At 41.6% G+C, this 27563-nt stretch overlaps 2 protein-coding genes across 3 annotated transcripts in view; one reads left to right on the top strand and one right to left on the bottom strand.

Annotated features, from left to right (window-relative positions):
• Positions 1 to 7032, top strand: part of MED12L (mediator complex subunit 12L) — a 329841-nt gene extending 322809 nt beyond the window's left edge. For both annotated transcript variants that reach the window (XM_033402722.2, XM_049710167.1), the window contains 2 exons: positions 1111 to 1192; positions 3913 to 7032. In XM_033402722.2, coding sequence (XP_033258613.1) covers positions 1111 to 1192; positions 3913 to 3965 — 135 coding nt within the window. In that variant the 3' untranslated portion in view covers positions 3966 to 7032. The remainder of the gene's footprint in view (positions 1 to 1110; positions 1193 to 3912) is intronic.
• Positions 7033 to 7884: 852 nt separating this feature from the next.
• Positions 7885 to 27563, bottom strand: part of IGSF10 (immunoglobulin superfamily member 10) — a 38626-nt gene continuing 18947 nt past the window's right edge. The window contains exons 4-6 of the mRNA XM_033402733.2: positions 21540 to 25841; positions 20168 to 21065; positions 7885 to 9853 (exon numbers count right to left, since the gene is read on the bottom strand). Of these exons, the coding sequence (XP_033258624.2) occupies positions 7945 to 9853; positions 20168 to 21065; positions 21540 to 25841 (7109 nt within the window). The 3' untranslated portion in view covers positions 7885 to 7944. The remainder of the gene's footprint in view (positions 9854 to 20167; positions 21066 to 21539; positions 25842 to 27563) is intronic.

Raw genomic sequence — 27563 nt, 5'->3', positions numbered from 1 at the left:
AAGAAGGAAAGAAACAGAGAGGGCTGCTGACAGGCACCATGGCCATCCCAGGGTGAGATGCGTTCCACCAGCACAGACCCAGTAGGAAGGAAATTGGCAAAAAAAAAAACAAAAAACAAACCCAAAACTTTATTCTGCTCCCTCCCGACTTCACTCTGCTCCTGTCCTGCAATCTTGGGAGTGCCCCTGCCCTCACTAGAGGCCGGGAGGCCAGGGGGCCGGCACTCCATACCCAGGTGGGTAGGGGATGGGCCTATGGAGGTAAGTTAATTCATTCCGATATGTATGTGATTAAGATATCCTTGCATCAGAACACGTCCTTTGCTACGACAGTGATAAGCCAGGGGGAAAGAAGGTGGGGAGGGACAGAAAGGAAAAACGAAAAGGAAGAACAGAGTGACAGTCTGCAATTTGAAGGTCAAGGAAAAGGTGAATCAGCACCATGAATGATTTTAATCAAAGGTAATTTTGTTTCCGCCAAATAGGTTCTTTTTCCCCTCTTTGGAGTAACCACCTCGATTTCCTGTATCAACTTAATGGCTAGAACCAGGGCCCTTGGGCCCTCATATTATGCCGGCACGTGTACGACCCTGGAAGGCAGCACCGCCTTAACGTGTGGTCCTTGTGCCTCCCTGGGCTCGTCCCCGCCCGACCTTCATCCTCCATCAGGCAGGAGGGCACAGTCCCAGATGAGTCCAGGCCCTTGCGCTGCTCACCACGCTCTTGTCTCCATTCGCCCAGGGCCAGGCCTGTGGTGCTTGACCCAATCCTCCCGCCAGACAGCTTTCAGTTTGCTGATGCAAATGGTTTGTAACATGGTGATACTAGCTAGCCAACTGGTGAAGGCTGAGGTAACAAGAATGTGTGAACCACTGGGCACGGCTGGGCTCCTTCCTCAGGGCTTTCTCAGCAAAGGCTAGGTCACCCCCCGGAGACGGGTTCTGGAATGGATGGGGCACTTTCAGGTTACGCCCAGGTGTCGACCAGGGTTGGCTGAAGATCAGTGTCGGCACACTGGGCGTGGTCCTGCGCGGGGCTTCAAAGCGCGCTGCAGACCTTCTGCTCTCGTCTGTGCTGAGCGCTGAGTTCCCTCCTTTCTCTGGATTACAGTTTCCCAGGCAAGGCTTGCAGCAGACCCAGCAACAGCAGCAGACGGCCGCTCTGGTGCGGCAGCTCCAGAAACAGCTTTCCAGTAAGTACCCTCCGTCAGGAACAGATGGCTCCCAGGACGTGAAAAACAAGCCAGTGAGCAAAACACAGGTGGCAGCTCCTCAAAAACTGTCTTCCTTGGTGCCGTTCTCGTGTTCGTTTTAAGTCCAGGCCGTTCTCATTTTGTTGGTGTTGGTCTGAATGCTTCTTTTCCGGGAAAGCCCCAGTCTTTTCCTTGAGTTCAGCGAGGATGTTTTCCTGTTGCTTCTCTTCGAATCTGGGAATGTTTCTTTCCAGCTGGGGGCCCGGTGGGACGGCAGGTGCTTTTCTGATAAAGCTAGATGGCCCAGAGAGCAACTCGGCTGATACCCTCCAGTGTACGATGGAACGGGATAGGTGCCCCCCTGCCCCCAAGACTCGGATATGGAGAGGCCAGCACCAGACCTGTCCCCTGGTCAGTAGGGCCGTGGCTGCTCTTACACGGCACCACCCTGCCTTTCCTGATAGCAGCTAAGAGAAATCCAGACCTGAACGTGGCAGGCGGCATCGCAGGACAGTGTTTCTCCCCAGTTCATCTTGCTGCCGTGCTGGCGTGCTACCTTTCTAGAGCGCATGCCGACAGCCCATTTCATCGGACCTCATCCCGGTGCCGGCAGCCTGCTCCCATGAATCCAGTCGCCCTGCGCTGGAGTCACGGGATGGGCAAACTCTTTTAGAAATGGGAGCGAGGCCCCTGTGATGCAAAGAATACTGGCCTGGAAGTCAGGAGACCTAAATTCTGCTGCCGACTCTGTCACCGTTATCTGGGTCACGCAGTGCTTCATCCATACAGCAAGCAGGGAGACTAGCAATTTCTCGATTCTGTGCTTCTGAGGTACAGAGTGATGAGCAGCGAGTTCTGAAGGCAGTGGTGTGGCTCTGGTGGAAGATTGTAGGGAAAAGGGTCAGTTTATGACTGAGAGGGAGGGGCAGCTTGGCTCTAGTCTTAATTTCCTGCCTGCTGCTGTCCGTGTGTTTTCCTGGGCAGAGGGAACACCTCTCTTATGCCCTGTGTCTCTCCGAGGGCATAACCAAGGTCTGTTGTTGTTGTCCTTGTTGTTGTTTTCCTTTAAAAATATTTCCCTCAGTTAAGTCATGTCAGTCTTTTCCAAGAACTGTTCAGTCGGTGTGGTCTATTAAACACACGTGTGGTTAAAATTTCACTGTGTTTCATCAGCTCCAGAGTTCACATTTTTACTTTTTTTTTATTTTTTATATTTGGCTGCACTGGGTCTTCACTGCTGCACGCGGGGTTTCTCTAGCTGTGGCGAGCGGGGGCTACTCTTCGTTGTGGTGCACGGGCTCTAGGCGCGCAGGCTTCAGTAGTTGTGGCGCACGGGCTTAGTTGCTCCACGGCATGTGGGATCTTCCCGGACCAGGGCTCAAACCCGTGTTCCCTGCATCGGCAGGCGGACTCTCAACCACTGTGCCACCAGGGAAGTCCCCAGAGTTCATATTTTTGCATGGCTAAAGAGAGAATATAATTTTAAGGTAGAGACAACATGTTATATTTTAATTTTTTTTTCTAGTGATTGGAGGTATGTACCTACGATTTTTATGGAGTAGCACCTATCTGGGGAGCATACTCTTGGTTCCTATTTCCAAGGGCTCACAGAATGCAGGTTTTTTGTTGTTTTTTTTTTGCGGGGAGGGGGGGTTGCCATCATTTCTGGAGCACTTTCTTGGACCAGTGAATTTTTTGCCATCATTTCTGGAGCACTTTCTTGGACCACGGGTCCAGTCATGGACCCATGACTTTACATGTATTAATTCACTTGATTTCCTAAACCACCTCAGGCGCCGAGGTGTTATTGCTCTTCCCGTATTACAGATGAGGAAACAACTAAAGAACAGGGACGTTTTCCCGTTTGCCCAAGGCTACTTGGCTAGCAGCTGGGACTAAAACTCAGACTGTCTCCTTCCAGAGCCCACCTCTTAACCACAACATATAGTCTGATGCCTGACATGAGCAGTGATGCCGGCCTCCTTTGTTGAATAAGGGCAACTAAGCTGAGCTGCCCACTGCACAGCTCCAGCCGGCTGCATTTCTGCCATAATCCGTGTGAATGGGGCCTTTGGATTTGAATAGTCCCACCAGAGTTGTGCAGGCAGTAGCTATTTCTAAGCCTGTGTCATTGTTTTGAACCTACTCACTGTTCTTTATTTGTCCAGGTGTGCACATAGACACATGTGCACAGGCACACACTCGCGTCACACACACAGCCTCTCTCTCCCAGGCATACACTCTTGCATGGTTCTCTCTGATGTATCTATCCATGGCCATTTGCAGAAAATTGCCCCTTTCAAGCTACTTCTCTCTCACCTATTGTAACGTCAGTGTTAAAGTAGAATCTCTGATGTGCTTTTATGAAGTTTCCAGATCTTTTCATGTTTTATGATACTTACAGTCCTTTTTTATGTTCGTATTGAGATGTTTGTTAGCTCAGGGATACAGACTTTTGACGGGCCAATGACCTTCATCCCAAGGCCTCTTGCTGGCCGTTGTGGGACTCTGATATAGAGGTGGCCCCTCTGCAGAATGAATCGAGCAGTGGTATTAAGACCTTGGCCGCACAGGTGTCTGGGCTAGTGTTATACTTCCTGACCAGTCAGTCTGCTTTCAGTACCAGCCTCAGGAATAGAGGAACAGTGACAAGAGCGTGCCACCGATCTGTGGCATAATTTTGCGTCTGCAATTTTATTGGATTTTCTTTTTCTCATTAGGTAACCAGCCACAGCAAGGAGTGACGCCCTACGGGCATCCTTCACACTTCTGAGTCTGGAAGAGGACAAAGACATGAAGTTTTTTGTTTGCACTGAAAAATAGAAAATCACATTTAATGCATTAGTCACCTTTAGAAATGTCCCTTTGTTCTTTCATTTCTTTGGCGTTTTCCTATATTTTACGCTACATTTCATACAAAGGCGTTTAAACAAAATGTAAAGGAAAAGGTGTGGTTTGGTTTTGTTTCATTCCATTAGAAAGTAGGTTTAAAAATGTGGATCATGTGGGCCTACGCCAGGAAGAGTTTGGTAGCAGACCTTTTGAAATTGGTGCTTTTATTGAATCTCGTAGTTATAGAAAGAATGGATTATGGTGGATTTTAAATATTTATGTATTCATTAATGATGAAGTTTGGTTTTTTGGGGGTTTTTTTTTGTTTTGGGTTTTTTTTTTGCACACTGTGCCGGACCAAACTACTGATTTGAAAGGCATGTCAGATCTTGACAGGAAAGCGACCCATTTATTCTGCATTCACCTTTGGTGGCAAAATGGACATTTATTTGCATCGCTCTAATTTGAAATGTTTGTAATTTCTTAAGCACTTTATGAACTTTGTTCTTATTTATGTAGGATTTTTCTTTGCTTTTGTTGTGGTCAAAAGGTGCTGAAACAGATTGTTGCTTAGTACTTAAACTTCTTAGACCAAGAACTTAAACCAAGGCTTCTGTGAGAGCCACCCTAAGGTACGTGGAAGCCTGTTAGAAGTAGCTGTACTACTAAATTTGTTTTCAGTGGCGAGATCATTGACCAGAGTCTTTGTGAAGGTACAACATGTAAATTCTAAAGGCCGGAACGAACCACAGTGGAATTGTTCCAATTATTTGCCAGATTTGGCAAAAATGACTCTGTCCAGTTTTGGTTCTCCTGAACCTTATGCCAACTTGAGAAAAAAATCTCGCAGCTGGCCTGAGATTCCACAGTGCTCAAACTTGACATGGTTTCTAGAGAATCTGGCCCCCAAGTCCAGGGGGGCTCTGGTTTTCATAAGAGATGTATTTGCTGTTTATTTTGTATGGTAAGTATTTGCTATTTTGAATTTAACTATTAATGTTGGTGTCTGTCTTGGTTGTGTATTGCATATACTGTATTTATAAATTGGTGCAAAAAGCACAAGTAAAGTAAATTATACATCAAATTTATTATAAAGAAATAGTAACTATTTTAACTTTGTTCAAGTATGTGGTAATTTGCTCCTATTAGAGTGAAAAATACAGTAAATTATTATCAGTTTGTGTAACTTAAGAGTATTCCATATAATATTTTTTTAGATTTAGATGCATAAAATTTTGAATGTGAAAATTGCAGGGCATTTTAAAACATGTGGGGGATATTTTCCCATGTTCTGTGTTAATTCATTTTCTTTTGCCATGTGAATTTACATGTAACGTAGTCGAGCATACTGTGAATAGATTTGTCTATAATGAGCAAACCATGTAGAACTACTTTTTTTAAATGTAGCTGGTACAACTTTAGTAGATCATTTCCTTTGCAAATCATTATATAAATAATTTATATCTTCCCAGGTGAGTTACTCATTGCAAAATTTGACTCATGCAAATGACCTCAAATACATGTCCGCTTACTTTGCTGTGGCAGCATCCATGTGAACTGCTTTGTACACTGTGAAACGATTTCGCTCCAGCCCGCTCATTTCATGTTTACTCTGGGCTGGAAAAGACTTTGCCAAAACATTAAAGACCATTCTTTTCACTAAATTAACATGTTCTATCTGCTTTCAGAAGATGAATCTTGACATTTCAGCTGGTTTTGTATATCAGGGGTTTTTTTTTGTTTTTTGGTTTTTTCCCTCTTGAGAGTCATACTTAGAGCTCATGAAGTTATTTTTTCTTCAAAGTAATCTGTCATCTAATGACTGCCTTGGCAAAACAACTGAAATGTGAATGTCGTGCCTAGTGAGTACCAGTCATGTTCTGTCCTGATTGTTGTTTTACTTCTTCTCAAGAATTACTGGTGTTTAAAATGCCACTTTTCAGTTTGAACCATATATATTTGTAGCTCAATATTGCAAACAGAAGTAAGACTGTTTCAAGAATGAGTGTTATAATTGCATAGCATTTGTATGCACTTTATATTTTGCAGAAGTTAGTGAAATTAATTTATTAATCATTTTGCACTTGAAAGCTGTGGGACATAGCTTTTTGTTGCTGTCGTCTCCTTTTTTTTTTCCGGTGGGAAAGCTAAGATATGGTTCAATTCTACAGAGAGTTGAGGAAAAACCTAGAACTGGTTTTCCCCTGTGTCCTATACAGAGAGAAACTGGAATTTTCAATCTATTCTTATCATATTTCCTCCCATTTAATCCTCTCTCCTGAGAGTTTTCTTTTTCTTTTTTAGAATATGCATTGATTTGCCTTGAAATGATCACAAAGGAAAGCCCTGTCCTTCGGCAGAACCTGGTAATTTGCTTGGTGAGACAAAGAGGAAGTTATCTTAGGATAAGATGGAGACCCCAGTTCCCCTTAAAGACTTTGAAATAGAATGGAGTTGGACATAAGAAGCCCTTAGATATACCTGTTTACATAGTAGGCTTCTACCTAATAGGGTTACGTTTGTCCTCTTTTTTTTAATTCCTCTTGGTCCGGAAGTAGAATGAGATCACTGTTAGAACGAGTAGCCCTTGACCGCTTATGGCCATAGGATACCAACATCAAAGAACGTAGGAATCAGGTCACCTCTTTAGGTGGGGCAAGCTGAAAGTTGGTGTGATGAAAACAAAATGGAGTCCCCCCCCTCCCCCCGTCTCAACTGATTGACAGGGAAAAATGTAGTTCTCGGTTTTGTGTGCTGAGCTATCTGAGCAAGACCTATGGCATTTTCTTCTTTTTCATTTATTAAGTCTCCTATAAGTCTTCTTAAATAATAGGCAAATATTTGAATAGATGCTGGAGAAATTACACTGGAAAATCCTAGCCTCTAGAGTTAGGAAAGCTGAATCATATTGTCCCTTAAATTAATTCAGGTTGAATTAAGCATGTAATATAAATAAATTCAGTGAATTACAAAAAGCAATATTTTGTATAGGGTTGATCAAATTTTAACTACAGTGAAACTCCATTATATGTATTCGGTCTAGATTTTCCCAAACATTTCCCTGTCACAAAGGATTATCACCTTCTAGAATAGACGCTCATAGAGCAACGATTCCTCCTAAGAAAATTTTTCCTTATAAACAAACAGTTCCAAACCAGGGGTGCCTGAGCTGGATTTTGAAGTTATAAAGAAGTTTGTGTATTTTAAAAACTTTTTAATGGCTTTATTTGGGATAGATGTAATCAACTCCCTTTTCACGTTTTATGATGTGCAGGTGTTAAGTTGCTGTCTTACAAGTGGAAATTCAGCCTGCATTTATTTTTAAATGCAGTTATTAAAACTTTTTTTTCTATTCCCCATCAATGAAAATTTTCAGTGTGCACAAAATGGTGAATCATAAAACAGTTCAGCGCTTATTTTCTGTGGGTTTTAGTAAAATATTTATAAACCGACCACAGTATTTATACATCAGGATGGCAAATTTACATTGACCGCAAATTTAATCATCTTTTCCATTATGTCTGTCCTCAGCGCCATGCTTGTAACATTGATTAATAGAAGGTGGACACTAGGCAAATGGTAATGAAAGAAAAAAAGTCCATTCTTTAATGAAGAATTCAGGTACATTATCCACTTGTTATTTTATGGTCGATCGTTTTCTCTTAATGTTCATTGTTATTTGTTGGCAAAATAAAAGTGCCTTAAGTTAAAAGTTTGTTTTGAGATCCATTATGAAAAAAATCAGTATCAGTTCATAATGCATTTATTTACAAGTCCTTTTTTTTGCATGTCTATTATAAATTTAATATTGTAAGTGTATTCAAATTCATTTACATGCCTATGGCTGCCTTTGATTAAACTTCTTCCAAAAAGTAAGTTCTGTCCAGATGTTGACTTTGTTCAGGTAGTTTTATTTTCTGTCAGATTACTTGGATGTAAGTTGTTGCGTAATCACTTCCAAGTGGATTCTTTGCTGTGCATCTGTATATCCCAGAATCTGAGGTTTGAGGATTCTGAATGACTAGGGTACCTTGTGGGTGAAAACGTTGAATTCCACGTGTCCTCCCTTCGTGTGCCCCTGAGAACAGGGAGTGGTCAGGCATCTCCCAGGTGATTTCTGGCTTGGGGACTCCCAGGGCCACACAGCGGAGCTGAACAGCCACGCCTGTCCTTGTGAGGACGTTCCTGGGTAGGCGATTTGTAATTCGGGGAGGGTAGGCCACAACCATTACTGGAACAGTAATCAGTGCATGGCCAATACTGTTTTGAGCCTTACAAACGTAGCTTCCTCTGTCGTAAGCTGTTGCCTCTTTGATGACCAAGGTGCCGTTTTCATGCAGTATGTATTTTCCACTGATCTGAGGCCCGTCTATTACGTAACCACTTGGCACAGTCCATTTGATACGTGGCTTAGGGCTTCCATCAGAGACACAGTGCAACGACAGAGTGTCTCCACTGATACTGTAAACTGTTCCTCGCGCATAAGTGACAATCACTGGCTTTTGGCCAATTTCTAATACAATTAATTTCTCAATATAGCCAACTTTATTTCTTGCTGCACACCGATATTTTCCTGTATCGTCCCGAGTCATTTTAGAAATGATAAAAGAGCCGTTACTTGCTATTAGATACTGAGCATTGTTTTGTCCATTGGGAAATTGTGTGCCATTTGGTAAAATCCAGATTATTTCAGGTGGTGGGTTTCCATCAACAGAGCAATGCAATGCTGTGGACTTTCCAAGCTGGGCAACGGTTTTTTCATTATGTGGATTTCTGAACGTCGGTCTTCTCAGCATTTCCAGGACTTCTAACTGTACCACCAGCACACTCTCTCCTCCTTCATTCCGAGCCACACAGGTAAAATTGGCTGCATCTGAAAGCCTCACATTCCTGATTTCCAGGGTTCCATTTTTATAGACTGTGATTCTGCTTCCATAGTACGGAACTGTGAGGAAAATATTGCCTGGCATGACCCACATGATGTGAGGCGATGGTGTCCCTGCGGCTCTGCAGTCGAAGTGTTTTTTGGAATGCCTCACCGCCGTGGCTTTAATGGTGGTTTTATCTGCATACAGACCATTGATTAATGGAGGTTTGGCGACAACGTCCAGTTTGTACATTTTGGTGTCATCCCCACTGGGATTTCGTGCCACACATACGTACTCTCCGGAATCGAGCAGTTTCACTCTGTTGATAGACAAAGACCCGTTGGCGTGAAATGCGTACCTGTCCTTAGAGAATGAAACCATGTCATTGGAAGGCAGCAACCAAAATACTTTTGGCTTGGGTTCCCCAGTGACCTCACAGTCAAGCACGGCTGTGTCTCCAGCCTTGACTCTCGTGTTGGTCTTGTAACCCTGCCGGATCCGTGGGGCGGCTGTTATGACTGTTAGGTGGACTTTCATTTCATCCTTCCCTAGAGTGTTCTGGGCATGGCAAGTGTAATCTCCTTCCTCTGCCATCCCGACTCTGTTGAAGTATAAGGTTCCATTGTCGAAGAGGGTGAACCTCCTGGTGCCGTGGCCACTGTCGTCGGCCTGCATGGCGTTATTTATCATCGTCCCATCGGGCAGACTCCAGGATATCTCGGGCACTGGTGAGCCGGAAGCCATGCAATCGACTTGGAAGTCTTTCCCGTGAAAAACCTGCCTTTTAAAATGTTGCTTGTGGTCAATTTTGGCAGGTTTCCGTCTTAGGCTGACGTGCATCAGGGTCAGATCGTCCCCCATCTTGTTTCTCGCCACACACAAGTAGTCTCCACCGTCTTTTTCTGTCACTGATCCAATAAACAGGGATCCATTTGGGTAGACTTGGATGCGGCTGCCCATTCTGAGGAAAGAAGAGACGGATTGAGTATGCAGGTACTAACAAGGGGTGGAAGACTTATTTACACAGGATTAGCTTTATGGACATTTTCTTAAACTGTTGCAATGGAATTAAAATCACTGTCTTTTAAGCTATTCTGAAAGATGAAATTAGCTGCACAGATATGATTTAGTGCAGACAAGCACTATGTCTTAGATGGACTTCAAATGAATCGCCTCTGCGTTTCAATTAAAAAGAATTTTCATGGTGACGAGAATATTAGAAATACCAGTTTCCTAGACCCATGACGGTCTTGACCACTTGTACACATCAAATGATTTTGTGATATACGTCAGTAAAGAACAACTTTCATACAAATTTACTTGCTCAGAAAAGATACCAGGTTTTCCTTTTTAAAGAGATATTAGTAATCAGTTATTTGGTTAGAAAATGAGTTTTACTTTTTTTTATAAAGAGAGAAAATGCCAAGGTAAGACACATTAGAAGCTTACTAAAGCATCCATCTCTGCAGGCAGCTGTACCGTGACTCTGGTCTCTGCATTATGTTGAACTCCGTGAAGACCATTTTTCTCTCTGAAGCCACTACACAGCCTGCTATTACCACATTGAACCATCAGGTGGCAGACCTTTCCTGGTAAAACCAAATCTAGTTTTTCAAAAAGACCAGTGGAAACTGAGTAACTGCTAAAAACGCAATCAAAAACACCCATAGGTGGAAATCTCCGTACAAGTTTTTCTTCCTAGTTCTTTGGCAACATGAGCTAAGCAGGTGGGTGAAACGAGAGAGAAAAGTGTGGATGGCCTTTCACAGCATATTCACAGCATAACTGCTAAGCAAGTCAAACAGCCTCAAGTCATTTTTTACCTTCAAGAAAACATACCATAAGTAGGAAGAGTATTTGTTGTAGGACAACTTACAAGTGCTGATATTCTTTTTTTTTTTTTTTCCCCTCAAGCCTGGAAAGAACTTGTCTTGCATATAAACCAAAGGAAGGTCATCATAATGGATGCACTTAGAAAAAGGAATGGAAACTACAAGGGTCTTTGCATTCATTTTTTAATCTTTAGGTAGTTCCCCACTATACAGCCAAAAAAAAAAAAAGATACTTAGACAGACATAGTAACTTGCCCTTTTCACCATGCTACACTGCCACCTGCTATCAATCATTCTTTCCTAATGCTTTCTAAGAGCTCTGTTTCTCAAACTCGGGTGCACATTAAAATCATTTGTATAAAATAGTGCTGTTGCCTGGGTCCCACCTCCAGAATTTCTGACTTAATTGGTGTGGAATGTGACCTTGGCCTCAGTTTTCCAAATGACTCTCATGTGCAGCAAAGTCTAAGAACCACTGCTCTAAATCTTGGTATTTAATGCAGTTCCCTCATTACCTGCATTGGAATTACATGGGGTCTAATTTAAGATGCATATTTCCTGGTTTCACTGTTCAGAGATTCTGATCCAATAGATCTAGCCAGGGATCCGGGAACCCAGTGTTTGACAAACTTCCCGGGTGACTTTATGAACATTAAAGTTTGCGAAACAGTCTCAAATTTGAGTGTGCGCTGTAATCATCTGGACAGCTTTTAAGAACACAGATTGCATGTCAAAACACAGAATCGGACTCAAGTTCTCAGGCGATGCTAACGCTCTTGGTAGGAGGACAACCCTTTGAAAACCAATGACTCAAAATGACCTTTCCTCACTCCCAAATCTGATGCATCTGGAAGTTGTAATATATAAAAAGAGAACTGTAACTGTTTCCTTTTAAAAACTGATATTTTTAAGGGAAAATTTACTTTTGAAAGTGGAAGTTTTCCCTGAGTAAAAGAAAGGGAATTCTTTATGAAAATTAATGCACAGGCAAGCATCTGCAGTCTTTTAGAGCAGTGTTTCTTGGACCTTATTGCGCATGTGATTCACCTGGGGATCTTTTTAAAATGCAGATTCTGATTCTGCCCGTCTGGGATGGGGCCTGAGTTTCTGTTCTTGTAACAAGCCCCCAGGTCATGAGAAGCAAGGTTCCAAAGAAGAGGAAACACAATTCTGTCCTGAAACATAGGTCACGTAAGTCATATTTAAAGTCATGGAGGTAGACCAGTGGTGCTGTTAAGTCTGAGATGGTTAAAAAAAAAATTCAGAAAAGGCAACGTTCACCTGACAAGTAGGCTTTAAAAAAGTAAAACGTTTTGCTTATTTTGTTGATGGTGGAATAGACTTGGATGAGCATAGTTATGATGAAAATTTTAATTTTTAGAATCTAAAATAAATTCAGACTTACAGAGCCAAGAAGTGGCAACAGGAAGGACTTTTTTTTTTTTTCCAGCAGACGTGCCCTTTTAATTTCTCTTGACATCTAAAGCATCTAAGTAAAGAGTATTCTTGCCTTTCTGAGTGGGTTAGTTGCAGAATAATCACTGAAGTGTTCAGTTAGCAAACAAGTTGTAGTTCATTATGAAAGAAAAGAATGACAGTACCTCTAGTGGGCCTGTGATAGCATCTCTGATCTTACACACTCTGTTGCCTCTTCCAAAATATGAACAATCTTTCTGTGTTTTGTAAGTGCTTTCCCAAAACAAAATATAAACAGCCTACCTAATATCTTTGCTATCAAACTCTGAAAGATTTGTTGGACTACCTAGGGCGAGATTTATTGGTCGAGATTTATTCTAAGATGCTTAATGTGTTTTAGACATTCCTTTGGATTAACTTTTTAAGACATTCCCTTACATTTTTTCACACCTCTTCCATTCTTAAAAATTGACCTAATGCCCAGTAAACATTTTAGACATTGTTTTTACAACCTAAAATTAGAAATTTATCTGTTATTCCCATCACAAGTGTAATGCCTTCTACACTTCTTGCATTGGTTTCTGCATGGGTAGTAAAATTGTATTCAGAATTACGCAGAATAATGAGCAGTCTCTGGGTAAATGAGACTCACCCTCATGTGCTGCAGGGTGATGAAACAGACATACCAATATTATTATATACAAAAACTGGTAAACTACTGAAAATATTTGATGCTACAAATGGGTATACATATAGTAGATAACAAGCATAAACATGTGAGTTGTGAAGTTTACATTTCGTAACCCAGCATTTTTAAATTTTAAATCTAAATTTCAATTTAAAATTTAGGTAATTTTCATGACTTATTTGAAAATTAACATTTACTTTGGAGTTAAAGATCACAAATTAACTTCCTTAACTATATCCGTTAGCAACTTATAGTTTGACACTAGAAAAAAATCTATTCTTTTAAGCATAAACTCATGTATAATTTCTCTTGCATGGATATTTTCTATTAATAAACATGGAGGCAGAGTCAAGATGGCAGCATGGGAAGATGCAGAGTTAGCGTTTCCCCACAACTATGGTACCAACTGGCCGCTGGTAGGGGACTCTGACACCCAAGGAGACGGGAGGAACCCCAAAGTGAACCGGTAGGACATAGGGGGACTAAGAGGGGGAGGTGAAGTGGAGGCCAGACAGGATCAGTGACCCTGAGGCTGGGGAGATCAGGAGAGGCAGGCGGGAGGGTCCCTCTGGGAGGAGTGGGAGAGGAGCAGAGGGCGTTTGAGCCCAGAAAGCCTGCTGGGCTCCCAGGTGAGGTCCCCTGCCCTCTGAGAGCAGGGGTGTGGGGCATGCCTGGGCCCCTTCTGTTCCTTGAGCCTAAGTCCCACCCCCCCCCAAGAGCCCCCAAGGCCTTTTCCAGCCCTGTCATGGTCCTGACCATTGGCCCCACCCACCACCCAAACCTCACCCTTGCTTAGACCCTGCCCTCCACAGCCAAGGCCTATTTCCAGCCTTTTTTTTTTTTTCCCCTCCTCCTCTTTTTCACTATTGTGGTACTGTTGTACCTTCTGGTTGTTGATAGATCTATATTTTTATTTTTATATTCCTAACATATCTGTTAGTTTCCTAGTCTAATTTTTTACTTTGTTATTGTGGGGTTTTTTTCTTTTTTTTGCCACCCCAGGTGGCTTACAGGATCTTGGTTCACGAGCCTACGAGTGGGCCAAAGCTCCTGCAGTGGGAGCTGTGAGTCCGAACCACTGGACTAACAGAGAACCTCAGACCCCAGGGAATATTCAATGGAGTGAGTTCCTACAGAGTTCTTCATCTCAGCACCAAGACCCAGCTCTACACAGTAGCCTACAAAGCCCAGTGTTGGAAGCCTCAGGCCAAACAACCAGTAAGAGAGGAATACAATCCCACTCATAAAAAAAAAAACAATGAGATGGCAAAAAAATATGTCACAGATGAAGGAGCAAGGCAAAAACCTACAAGACCAAATAAATGAAGAGGAAATAGGCAATCTACCTGGAAAAGAATTCAGAGTAATGATAGTAAAGATGATCCAGAATCTCAGAAATAGAATGGAGGCATGGACTGAGAAAATACAAGAAATGTTTAACAAAGATCTAGAAGAACTAAAGAGCAAACAAACAGAGGTGAACAATGTAATAACTGAAACGAAAAATACACTAGAAGGAATCAATAACAGAATAACTGAAGCAGAAGAACGAATAAGTGAGCTGGAAAACAAAATAGTGGAAATAATGGCTGAGGAGCAGAATAAAGAAAAAAAGAATGAAAAGAATTGAAGACAATCTCAGAGACTTCTGGGACAACACAAAATGCACCAACATTCTCATTATAGGGGGTCCCAGAAGAAGAAGAGGAAAAGAAAGAGTCTGAGAAAACACTTGAAGAGATTATAGTTGAAAACTTCCCTAACATGGGAAAGGAAATAGTCACCCAAGTCCAGGAAGCACAGAGAATCCCATACAGGATAAACCCTAGGAAAAACACACCAAGACACATATTAATCAAACTAACAAAAATTAAAAGAAAAAATATTGAAAACAGCAAGGGAAAAACCAAACATAACACACAAAGGAATCCCTATAAGGTTATCAGCTGATTTTTCAGTGGAAACTCTGCAGGCCAGAAGGGAGTAGCAGGACGTACTTAAAGTGATGAAAGAGAAGAACCTACAGCCAAGATTGCTCTACCCAGCAATGATCTCATTCAGATTCAACAGAGAAATCAAAAGCTTTTCAGACAAGCAACAGCTAAGAGAATTCAGCACCACCAAACCAGCTTTACAACAAATGCTATAGAAACTTCTTTAAGCAGGAGACACAAGACAAGAAAAAGACCCACAAAAACAAACCCAAAACAATTAAGCAAATGGTAATAGGAACATATATATCAATAATAACCTTGACTGTAAATGGATTAAATGCCCCAACCAAAAGACACAAACTGGCTGAATGGATACAAAAACAAGACCCACCTATATGCTGTCTATAAGAGACACAAGTCAGACCACTTCAGGGACATGTACAGACTGAAAGTGAAGGGATGGAATAAGATATTCCATGCAAATGGAAATCAAAAGAAAGCTGGAGCAGCAATACTTGTATCAGATAAAATAGACTTTAAAATAAAGACTGTTACAAGAGATAAGGAGGGACACTACATAATGATCAAAGGATAACTCCAAGAAGAAGATATAACAATTATAAATGTTTATGCACCCAACATAGGAGCACCTCAATACATAAGGAAAATGCTAACAGCCATAAAAGGGGAAATCGACAGTAACACAATAATAGTAGGGAACTTTAACACCCCATTTACACCAATGGACAGATCATCCAAACAGAAAATAAATAAGGAAACACAAGCTTTAAATGACACAAGAGGGCTCCCCTGGTGGTGCAGTGGTTGAGAGTCCGCCTGCCAATGCAGCGGACGCGGGTTCGTGCGCCGGTCCAGGAGGATCCCGCATGCCGCAGAGTGGCTGGGCCCGTGGGCCGTGGCCGCTGGGCCTGTGCTTCTGGAGCCTGTGCTCCACAGCGGAAGAGGCCACAGCGGTGAGAGGCCCACGTACTGGAAAGAAAAAAAAATGACACAAGAGACCAGATAGGTCTAATTGATATTTATAGAACATTCCACCCAAAAGTGGCAGAATACACTTTCTTCTCAAGTGCACGTGGAACATTCTCCAGGACAGATCACATCTTGGGTCACATATCAAGCCTTGGAAAATTTAAGAAAATTGAAGTCGTATCAAGCATCTTTTCTGACCACAATGCTATGAGATTGGAAATCAATTACAGGAAAAAAACATAAAAAACACAAACACATGGAGGCTAAACAATACGTTACTAAGTAACCAAGAGATCACTGAAGAAATCAAAGAGGAAATTAAAAAATACCTAGAGACAAATGACAAGGAAAACACGATCCAAAACCTATGGGGTGCAGCAAAAGCAGTTTTAAGAGAGAAGTTTATAGCTATACAAGCCTACCTCAAGAAACAAGAAAAATCTCAACTATATCTAACCTTACGCCTAAAGGAACTACAGAAAGAAGAACAAACAAAACCCAGAGTTAGCAGAAGGAAAGAAATCATAAAGATCAGAGCAGAAATAAGGAAATAGAAACAAAGAGAACAATAGCAAAGATCAATAAAACTAAAAGCTGGTTCTTTGAGAAGATAAACAAAATTGATAAACCTTTAGCCAGACTCATCAAGAAAAAAAGGGAGAAAACTCAAATCAATAGAATTAGAAATGAAAAAAGGAGAAATCACAACTGACACTGCAGAAATACAAAGCATTATAAGTGACTACTACAAACAACGATATACCAATAAAATGGACAACCACGAAGAAATGGACAAATCCTTGGAAAGGTACAATTTTCCAAGACTGAACCAGGAAGAATTAGAAACTATAAACAGACCTATCACAAGTAATGAAATTGAAACTGTAATTTCAAATCTTCCAACAAACAAAAGTCCAGGACCAGTTGGCTTCACAGGCCAATTCTATCAAACATTTAGAGAAGAGCTAACACCGATCCTTCGCAAACTCTTCCAAAAAATTGCAGAGGGAGAAACACTCGCAAATTCATTCTACAAAGCCACCATCACCTTGACACCAAAATCAGAAAAAGATATCACAAAAAAAGAAGACTACAGGCCAATATCACTGAGGAACATAGGCGCAAAAATCCTGAACAAAATGCTAGCAAACAGAATCCAACAGCACATTAAAAGGATCATACCCCATGATCAAGTGGGATTTATCCCAGGGATGCAAGGATTCTTCAATATATGCAAATTAATCAATGTGATACACCACATTAACCAATTAAGGGATAAAAACCATATGATCATCTTAATAGATGCAGAAAAAGCTTTTGACAAAATTCAAGACCCATTTATCATAAAAACTCTCCGGAAAATGGGCATAGAGGGAAACCACCTCAACATAATAAAGGCCATTTATGACAAACCCACAGCAAGCATCATACTCAACAGTGAAAAACTGAAAGCATTTCCACTAGGATCAGGAACAAAACAAGGATGTCCACTCTCGCCACTCTTATTCAACATAGTTTTGGAAGTCCTGGCCGCAGCGATCAGAGAAGAAAAAGAAATAAAAGGAATCCAAATCGGAAAAGAAGTAAATCTGTCACTGTTTTCTGATGACATGATACTATACATAGAAAATCCTAAAGATGCCACCAGAAAACTACCAGAGCTAATCAATGAATTTGGTAAAAGTAACAGGGTACAAAATTAATGCACAGAAATCTCTGGCATTCCTATACAACAACAACGAAAAATCAGAAAGAGAAATTCAGCAAACACTCCCATTTACCATTGCAACAAAAAGGATAAAATACCTAGGAATAAACCTGCCTAAGGAGGCAAAAGACTTGTACTCAGAAAACTGTAAAACACTGATGAAAGAAATCAAAGACGATATAAACAGATGGAGAAATATACCACGTTCTTGGATTGGAAGAATTGATATTGTGAAAATGAGTATACTACCCAAAGCAATCTACAGATGCAGTGCAACCCCTATCAAACTACCAATGGCATTCTTCACAGAATTAGAACAAAAAAATTTACAATTTGTATGGAAATACAAAAGACCCTGAATAGCCAAAGCAATCTTTAGAAAGAAAAACGGAGTGGGAGGAATCAGGCTCCCTGACTTCAAACTATACCAAAAAGCTACAGTAATCAAGACAGTATGGTGCTAGCACAAAAACATAAATATAGGTCAATGGAACAGGATAGAAAGTCCAGAGGTAAACCCACGCACCTATAGACCCCTAATCTATGACAAAGGAGGCAAGAATATACAATGGAGAAAAGACAGCCTCTTTGATACATGGTGCTGGGAAAAGTGGACAGCTACATGTAAAAGAATGAAATTAGAATACTACCTAACACCATACACAAAAATAAACCCCAAATGGATTAAAGACTTAAATGTAAGACCAGACACTATAAAACTCTTAGAGGAAAACAGGAAAAACACTCTTTGACATAAACCATGGCAAGATCTTTTTTGACCCACCTGCTAGAGTAACAGAAATAACAAAAATAAACAAATGGGACTTAATTAAACTTAAAAGCTTTTGCACAGCAAAGGAAACCATAAACAATACAAAAAGACAACCCTGAGAATGGGAGAAAATATTTGCAAATGAAACAATAAACAAAGACTTAATCTCCAAAATACACAAACAGCTCATGGAGCTCAATATCAAAAAAATCCAGTTAAAAAATGGGCAGAAGACCTAAATAGACATTTCAGCAAGGAAGACATACAGATGGCCAAGAGGCACGTGAAAAGATGCTCAACATCACTAATTATTAGAGAAATGCAAATCAAAACTACAAGGAGGTATCACCTCACACCAGTCAGAATGGCCGTCATCAAAAAAATGTACAAACAAGAAATGCTGGAAAGGGTGTGGTGAAAAGGGGACCCTCCTGTGCTGTTGGTGGGAATATAAATTGATAAAACCACTATGGAAAACAGTATGGAGGTTCCTTAAAAAACTAAAAATAGAACTACCATACGACCCAGCAATCCCACTACTGGGCATATACCCTGAGAAAACCATAATTCAAAAAGAGACAGTACCACAATGTTCATTGCAGCACTATTTACAATAGCCAGGACATGGAACCAACCTCAATGTCTATCGACAGATGAATGGATAAAGAAGATGTGACAAATATATACAATGGAATATTACTCAGCCATAAAAAGAAACAAAACTGAGTTATTTGGAGTGAGGTGGATGGACCTAGAGTCTGTCATACAGAGTGAAGTAAGTCAGGAGGAGAAAAACAAATACCGTATGCTAACACATATATATGGAATAAAAAAAAAATGGTACTGATGAACCTAGTTGCAGGGCAAGAATAAAGAGACAGACATAGAAAATGGACTTGAGGACATGGGGTGGGAGCGTGAAGCTGGGGCGAAGTGAGAGCAACATTAACATATATTCACTACCGAACCTAAAATAGTTGGCTGGTGGGAAGCAGCAGCATAGCACAGGGCGATCGGCTGGGTGCTTTGTGATGCCTAGAGGGGTGGGATAGGGAGGGTGGGAGGGAGGCTCAAGAGGGAGGGGACATGTGTATGCATGTGGCTCATTCGCCTTGTTGTGCAACAGAAACTAACACAGTATTGTGAAGCAGTTATACTCCAATAAGGATGTATTAAAAATAAATAAACATATAAAAGGGAAATGTTCATCCCCATCTTTTCTGTCATATTATGAAACATCATTGTATGAAGTCATGTAAATGGCAAAAATTAATACTCAAACTTATTCTTCAAAGAGATTTAATCTGTATAGAAAACAGTTAAAAATCACTATTAATATGCCTGTAACAGGAGATATTAGAGAAAGTGTGTATGTGTACATATGTGTCCGACACCGTCAGAGTGATTGGAGGTCCTGAATACATTTCACTTTGTGAAGGCCTTAATGTTGTGACTTTCATAAAGTGCTTTGCAGTTTTAGGGTAGCATAAATTAAGTATAGATTGCACTAAAATTGAAAATGCTTTACTAGGAGATTCTGAAGAGTGAAATAATGAAGTGCATCTCTCCAGAACTTGATTGCTTTACAACATTCCCTCTTATTTTTGGATAGAAAAATTATAAATACATTTACACAGGTACCATTTTAAAACTGTCACAAGTATGGAAGCAAATGAGATTTTTTATCCTTTTTAACTATATAAACTCAGGAAGAAGCTGGCCCTTAGAGTATGGCATGTAAGAAACTTGGTTTTTGTATAATTTGTATTATTTTGTGTTAGTCTCAAAATGATTAGGTTTTCTTTAGAGCGAGTTACTTTTCTGTGTAGAGTCTGTGTGCTCTCTAACACTGCTGCTACTCTCGCTCTACCCCTTTTACCACTTCAGAAGTTGTACGGCTAAGTAAGATAATCTCAACAGAAAGGTATGGTTTACCTGTGCCGCTGGTCGACGACAGCCTTGGATGGTAGCCTCCAGATTATTTTCGGTTTCGGCTCCCCAGTGGCTGAACAGTTCAGTAGTAATTTGTCCCCCAGATTCACCTCCGTCCATTTCTGGGATGCAAATTCTATCCTGGGGATAGTCTCTCGTTCTTCCACTGTAAGAATTACCACCCTTCTCTCTGAGCCAGTGGAGCTGGTAGCAATGCATTCATAAGTGCCCCGGTCTGAAGAGGCTATGTTTCTTATAAACAGAGTTCCATTTGAAAATAAGAACTTGGAATTGATGAACTGTAATGGTTTCACTTCGCTGCCATCAGAGAGGACCCAGTGAACACCGGGCTGAGGAGTTCCTTTGGCAGTACAGGGCAGTTTCAAACTTTCACCCCAAGTCCCTGCAATAACTTGCCTCTTTTGTTCTAGAATAACAGGTGGGGCCGCAATAACTTGTATTTTAACCAGCAGTGCGTCCTGGCCCACTGGGTTGCTGGCCACGCATTTGTAAAAGCCCCTGTCATAAACGCTGAGATTGTGGATGACCAGCGTCCCGTCAGATGTCACCAGGGCCTGCCTGTTCCCCTCGGATGATTCAGAGACCACTGTTTGGTTTGCAAGAATCCAGGAAATTGTAGGGCTGGGCCTGCCTTCAGCTCTGCACTTCAGTTCCACTGTGCTTCCGGAATGGACTGTGATCTCCTTAGTATGTCTCTCCAGGATCCTGGGGGGATAGGAAACCACGGACAAGGTGACATGAAGGCGGTCCGTGCCAAATGGATTGGATGCTGAGCACAGGTACTGTCCACGGTCCTGAAGGTCCACCCTCTGTATGGACAGGGTGCCATTGGGGAGCACCTGGAACCTGCTATTCTGTTTCCTTTTAGACAAATCAAGTCCTGATAAGAAGAAAGAAATTTATAGCCATAGGTCATCAAAGTTTAGGTAGTAAACATAAATTGCTCACATGGAAGTCTCAAGAGGAACGCTATCTTTTTATTAGGCTACTGGGAAAAAAATATATTTAAAATTAAGACACCTAGTCTTCAGATTAGTAAAGTTATTTCTGGATTTTTTTTTTTAAATAAAACTAATTTTAATGTAAAAGCCAGATGCTTCAACACAGTGACCACTCACAATTTCTTTGGATCTGCTTTCAAAGCATTTCAAAAAAATGGTCTTAACGTATGTTTTAAAACCTTCTAATGAGCAAAAAGCCATGCATATATCAAATAAGGATATTAATTGTTTCAGTCTTGGAGAAATCTGAGGTTGATGTTGATTATTTGGCTACATAACCCCAAAACATAACACAGTGTTTTCCTTGTTTTGTAACTAAAGAAGATGAAGCGTAAAGAAACAGTTTCAAATACCTGATGAGACTCTGGTCCAGTGGATAGTGGGCATGGGATTCCCAACAGCTTCACAAGGAAGAAAGGCATCTGAGTTAGCTGGAACAGTAAAACTTGCCGCTCTTCCTCCAACTATTCTGGGCCTTTCCAATATATTCCTAGATAGAGAATCAAAGGGAAGGAATTTGGAAGTTGTTATTTTTTGAATTGGTGTCTTATCGAAGCTACTTTTCTTTGCATTCTTCTGTATATCCCAATTTGAAGCATGAGTGGTGTCCTCTGGCAGATCTGGAGTGGGCAGTATGCTCACTACTGGCTTTTTGACCTTTTCAGCCATTTCTGGGTGTGACTTGTGCCAAAAATGGTTTTCTGACCAGGGAGAGGGAGTCAACTTAGAATTCTGTGATTTAGCTGTTATTAGTGCTGGCATAGAAGTAGAACGTAACTGATTGGAGTAGATAAAGTGGGTGATTCCAGTTGTGAACTTGGCATTTGGGTGAGTTTGGGGAGATGTTACTGCTAATTGCTGTGGATGAGCATTGTGCTTTGAGGATTCATGTGACTTGACCATTGTACTTGTCATCGTCCTGAAAATGGGAGTTGCCATATTGTCAGCAACTGCATTTTGGTTACTCAAGGGAGGGGAGGTGGGAATTGGCATTGGAGTGGCACTGGCGCTCAGGAAGGTTGGCACCGTTGAGCGTCTAAGGATTGTGTTCCTAGTGGTGGTACTCTGGTGTCGTTTGCTGGACAAAGTGGTTTCAGAAGCAGCTGTTCTCTTCAAAGTCTGACTGCTCTTCTGGGGTGGTTCTTCAAGCACATCTGTCAGATGAAAGGTTCTTGGATGAAGACCAATTGTGCTTGAAATTTCTTTTATGTTTTCTAGAAGAGAATGAGTGAGAGCAGACACACTGGGTTTGGTTGAAGTTTCAGCTGCTGTTAGAACAGGAAGTGTCACAGTGGTGGGTGTAATGAAGCCAGAAATCTGGCTGGGAGAGTTATTTGGGTCATTCCTATTCTTTTGAGGCTCCTTTATTCTTTGTACTTTTCGTGCCCTGGGTCTGGCTATTTGGGCTTTGTTGATAATGATAGATGGAGGAGCAGTAGGAGTAGTTGTCAGCATGGCTGTTTGCAGTGATATGAAATCTGTACTTGATTCTTTGCTTGAGCTACTAGGAGATGTAGGGTAAACAGGTGGGAAGGGCAGCTCCTTCACTGTAGGGAGACTTATACGACTGTGTGTTCTAGTGGTACTGTGGTGAGTTGTAGCTGATGTTACGGATGGCATTTGCATCACACTTGCTGAGAGTGTTGTGAAATGGAAGGGGGAAACTTTATCTGTGGGTAAAGCAGGAGATATTTTAGGAAGAACCAAGTCTGTGCTTTTTTGTGAACCAAATTTTTGCTGATTCTTTAGCTTTTCTTTTTGGATATGGTTATTTACAATGATATGATGCCAGGGAATTTTCCTTCTTGAAAGTCTTGTAATGGCTATAGTAGTAGGCATAGGTGGCTTGATGGTGGGACCTGGAAGTGGCGATACGATCACTGAATCTCTTTTAGCTTCACTGGCTTTAGACATGCTTGGGTAACTAATATTTGTTGCATGAGTCACAACTGCACAAGTTGGAGTCACTTGGGTACTTTCAGCACTGAAATATTTTATTGTCTGTGTTGTTTTCTCAACATCTACATTTGGTTTTTTCTCAAATAGTAATGATGGATTGTGGACTAGAGTTGTAGATTCTTCTGCTATGACTCTGGCAATTTTAGCTTCAGGGAGGGTGATGGGGGAAGTCCTTGGAAAAGGCAATGCTGCTGCAGCAGTGGTGAGTCTTTCTCTGAGAGAACAGGATGGGCACTCCACATTGTGCTCTGTGGCTAAAAATGCAGTGGTTCTTTCTACAGAAGAACCTCTGAGTGTTGGCCCCACAAAGTTGTATCCATGCTGTCGGAAAATTGGAGTTCGCCCCCTGCTCCAAATTTTCCTCCGTCTTCCAGAGTGTCTGGACAGTGGAGTGTTAATTGTACTATTTCTAGGAATGTGTAACTGAGAATGAGCACCAGCATATGGGTGTGAAGGGAGCTTAGAGGTGTTAGGTTTTTGAGTAACGTGAGAATGGGAATGATGGCTCCAGGGTTCGCTGACTCCTATTACAGACGTCTGATGACTCTTCGTGGCATTTACTGATCCTAAAAATACATCAACTTTACTGTTAGCACTGCCCAGAATTTTGATACGGACATCTTTGAGTGTAGTAGCCCCCACTGTTACTGGGGGTGCACTTTGCCAATGCTCTCTTTTTCTCTCCATGTCGTCAGTATCCTGAAATTGACTTGCTTCAGGTAGTAGAGGAAAGATAGTAGATAAATTTCGGTTAGTTGTGCCTTGCATTTTGCTTGATGTGGTTGTGTTCATACTCTTTGACATGGCTTTGGTTTTAATAGTAGTAGATGGTTTGAAACCTCTTGGTTTTTCAGGCAGTAGTATCTGTGGACTCACAATTGGGGAGACTTGGGTGCCAGCAGTTATACTTGTCACAGGGCTATCAGATGATTTTCTGGAATCAGCAGTCACTGTCCTTGCCAGAACACTGGGAGCTTTAGTCACCAGGACCATAAATTCCTCATCTGGAGGGAGCATGCCTGATGAGTCTACTTCCTCACCAGGTATTTCCAGGAGTTGGGTGACTGGTAGAGGTGGCTTTGTTATGGTATTTTCTCGCTTCTCAGGCACAATATTCTTTTTAGCTTTCTCCAGTAGTGCTGCCCAGTGTTGTGGGTCAATTCTCCGGGCAGAGGGAGGGAACTGCCTCCTGTGCTCTCCGAAACGTCGGTTGGTTGCATCTCCACGCCGCTGGGCTATTAACACCCCATGCTTAGGATTCTTACTTGTGATTGAGACTTGTTTTCCAGCCTCAGCCCTCACTGGAGCAGATGTGGGGAGCTGTGCAGCTGGTGGGTCCTTACGCTGAGCAATGGCATTGGGCTCATCAAACCCAGATCCATCTGTTTCTACATTATGCTCCACTGGCTGTTGCCCTTTTATTTTGACTGAAACTTTGTTAATTAACAAATCGATCCCTGATGGGTTGGCTGCTACACAACGATAATGACCCTGGTCTTTTTGAGTCGCCTGTAATATTCTTAATGTGCCATTGTTAAGAATTTGCTTATCTCTTGAGGACTGATAGAGCACAGTGTTTCCTGGAAGAACCCAGCTGACAGAGGCATCTGGGATACCCGTAGAATGGCATGGAAGGTCAAGTGTTTCACCAATGGAAACTACATGACGAGCTCCATTTTCCTGATAAGCTTCTATGTAGGGCTCTACCACCGTAATCCTATAGGTGAGAATATCTGCATCATCGTAATTGGTGCTTATGCAGTGGTATATGCCTGTGTCAAAACTATCAGCCATCTGGAGTTCCAGTTTTCCACTTTTGTCTATCAGGATTCGTCCATCCTCACTAACGTAAGGGGCTCTCACTTTACTTCCATCAGCTAGAAGCCACTCCAGTTGTGGGGGAGGGTCTCCTTGGCTGGGGCAATCTAGGTCAATGGTCCCACCGACCAAAACAGTGCGTTCCCGCTTAGTATTGTTATCCCTGGAAATCATGGTCCATTTGTGTTTCTCTGGCTTCTTCTCTGCCCTTGGTAAAGTGACTTGGGCATCGCTGGAGTACTGGATCTGCAGTGTACTGAGTGTGGTGGCAGGTCTGTTTAGCTGCAAGGAAATTTGGTCTTGCATTAACCAAGAGGGATCTGCTCTGAGATCAGCCTCGATGTTGGTAAAGATGTCTTCAGGCTTCAGTACCACCTGTTTATATTTGTAGCAGAGTTGTGGTGTTTCAGTGAGCAAGTGGCTCCTTTCTAGGATCAGAGGAGAGTCACTGTACAAAGCCAGCACTTTCCACACTGGCTGAATGTGACTGTAATCTATGTTACACACCAGAAATGTTGAAAATGATGCGTTTAGCATGATATAGTCATTTTCTGCAGTGAATGCAGTGGATGATGTTGTTGAGGGCTTTTGGATACTGCAGATCATGTTAGCTTCATTTCCAGACTGGTCTGTCATATTCAAAGTCAGGGAGCCGAAGGGTGCCATGAAATCTTGGGGAGAGATGGACACAGAAACACTATCTTCCAGAATAGTCAGGCTCTTCAATTTCAGGGAGGGGTCAATGGTTGGCTTGGCACACAGGAAAGCTGCAGCTGGGACCATAACTAAGGGCCTGCCTTTAGAGGTCCTGGGGTTCATGCAACGTGGACATTGCTGAGGACTGGAGGGACTTCTGTCTCTTTTGCATTTTATTATATCTAGAAAAAATGACAATTGAATTATTGCCAGTTGTGGCTTCTTTATGAATTAACATTTAAACATTTTGAATAAGTAGCTTTTGCTAGAATTTAAAACAACAATTTAGAAATTTTAGTGTCTCGTCCTTTTTGTGTTTTTTTTGGTCTTTGGATTGATTTCTGAAAACAAATTGTCTATATACCCTGCCACAATATCATATCTATAGGCACAAGGATTTTGTCTGTCTTGTTCACTGCTATATTTCCCATGCCTATAAAGTACCTGATATATATATTTGGTACTCCATAAATATTAGTTGAATAAATAGTTTCCTTATCTAGGGAAACAAAATGCTATGCTTATGTTTGTCGCTTTTTATTAACTTATGTATTATTTAGTTCTGTTTCCCCATTTTAATGTTTTAAGACTCAGAGACCTTCACTGTCTTTTAAATGATAACCTGTTTGATAAATTACCATTTATAAGCCCTTGGATATCATTAAGAACCCAAGTTTCTGTCCATTACCAAAAAGAACAATGAGTGAATTACAAGGTACCTTGGTGTGGTCTAGCTTGGCCGCAGTAGGAATGGAGACAACAAGATGGTTGCAGGAGATAATGAAGTCGGTAGAACCAATCAATAAGAGGTGAGGATGTGGTTGAACAGAGAGGGTGATTAAGAAGAAGAGTGAAGGAAGACACAGTATGACTTTGGTAACAGAGGTAGACTCAATGGAGGAGGATCAAGTTTAATGGGGAAAGAGGAACATTGTGCCCAAGCAACGGAGCAGCCCATTAAAGGACTGACAGTTTGGTGAAGTCAGAAGCCTGAAAAATCTTATAGCTCTTGGACCACCCTAAGCCTTTGCGAATCATAGAAATCTCCTCTTTCAGGTATTCACATATCACGTACCTGGTCATTTAAAAATACAGCTCTGGTGAGCCTATTTAAAATGGCTGGTCACTGCAATACTTGATAAGAGGTATGGAGTTTTACCTCCTACAAAATACAGCCAGGGACTTCCATGCTGTTCCATATCATGCATTAGACACAGCATTTAAAAGAAACATTGTACTTCTTAGAAGATATCACTTGACAGAGTGGCCGGACAGGGTCAAATCACCTTCCCATGTGTGCATGATTCCTCTCAAAGGCTTGAGAAAATCTCTTTGACCAATGACTCCAAACCCTTCAGTGTGTACTTCAATGTTACAGGCAATGCCACATATATCTGGCTACTCAGCATTCTTCAGCAAAATTTAAAGTCCCAACTTACACAGAGGAAGTAGCTGGCAAGCCTGCAAACCTCTTTGAGCACTCATAAGAGGCTCTTCTCAACCACCCACTTACCAACAGCTGTGACCTTTTACGTACTTCCCAGTACCCTGGACTCAAACCCTGCTATAGCAAAAAACATGGGAGACTTCTGGCTTAATTAAACCTCATCACAGAATTATGATCCCATCTTGGTTTGATTATTGCTCGGCCCTGGACATCAGGTATTTTACCTCAGTTGCAAATCTGATCATGTCATTTACATTCTCTCCACCACACTCAGTTCTATTCACACAGAACCACTTTCCATTCCTCAACTCTGCCATGCCCAATCAAGCTCAGGCATATGTTGTTCCTCCTACCTTCCAGTACACTTGCCGTCTGACAGGCCCTCTTCCATCACTGCCTAACTACTTACCTCCTTCATTACCCAGCCAGAAGAGTGCTACTTCTGGGTGGGCTCTCT

Source organism: Orcinus orca, chromosome 5 (assembly GCF_937001465.1).
Source record: "Orcinus orca chromosome 5, mOrcOrc1.1, whole genome shotgun sequence".
Classification (NCBI taxonomy): domain Eukaryota; kingdom Metazoa; phylum Chordata; class Mammalia; order Artiodactyla; family Delphinidae; genus Orcinus; species Orcinus orca.
Note: the sequence above shows the minus strand (reverse complement) of the source record. Positions and strands in the feature narration are given on the sequence as shown.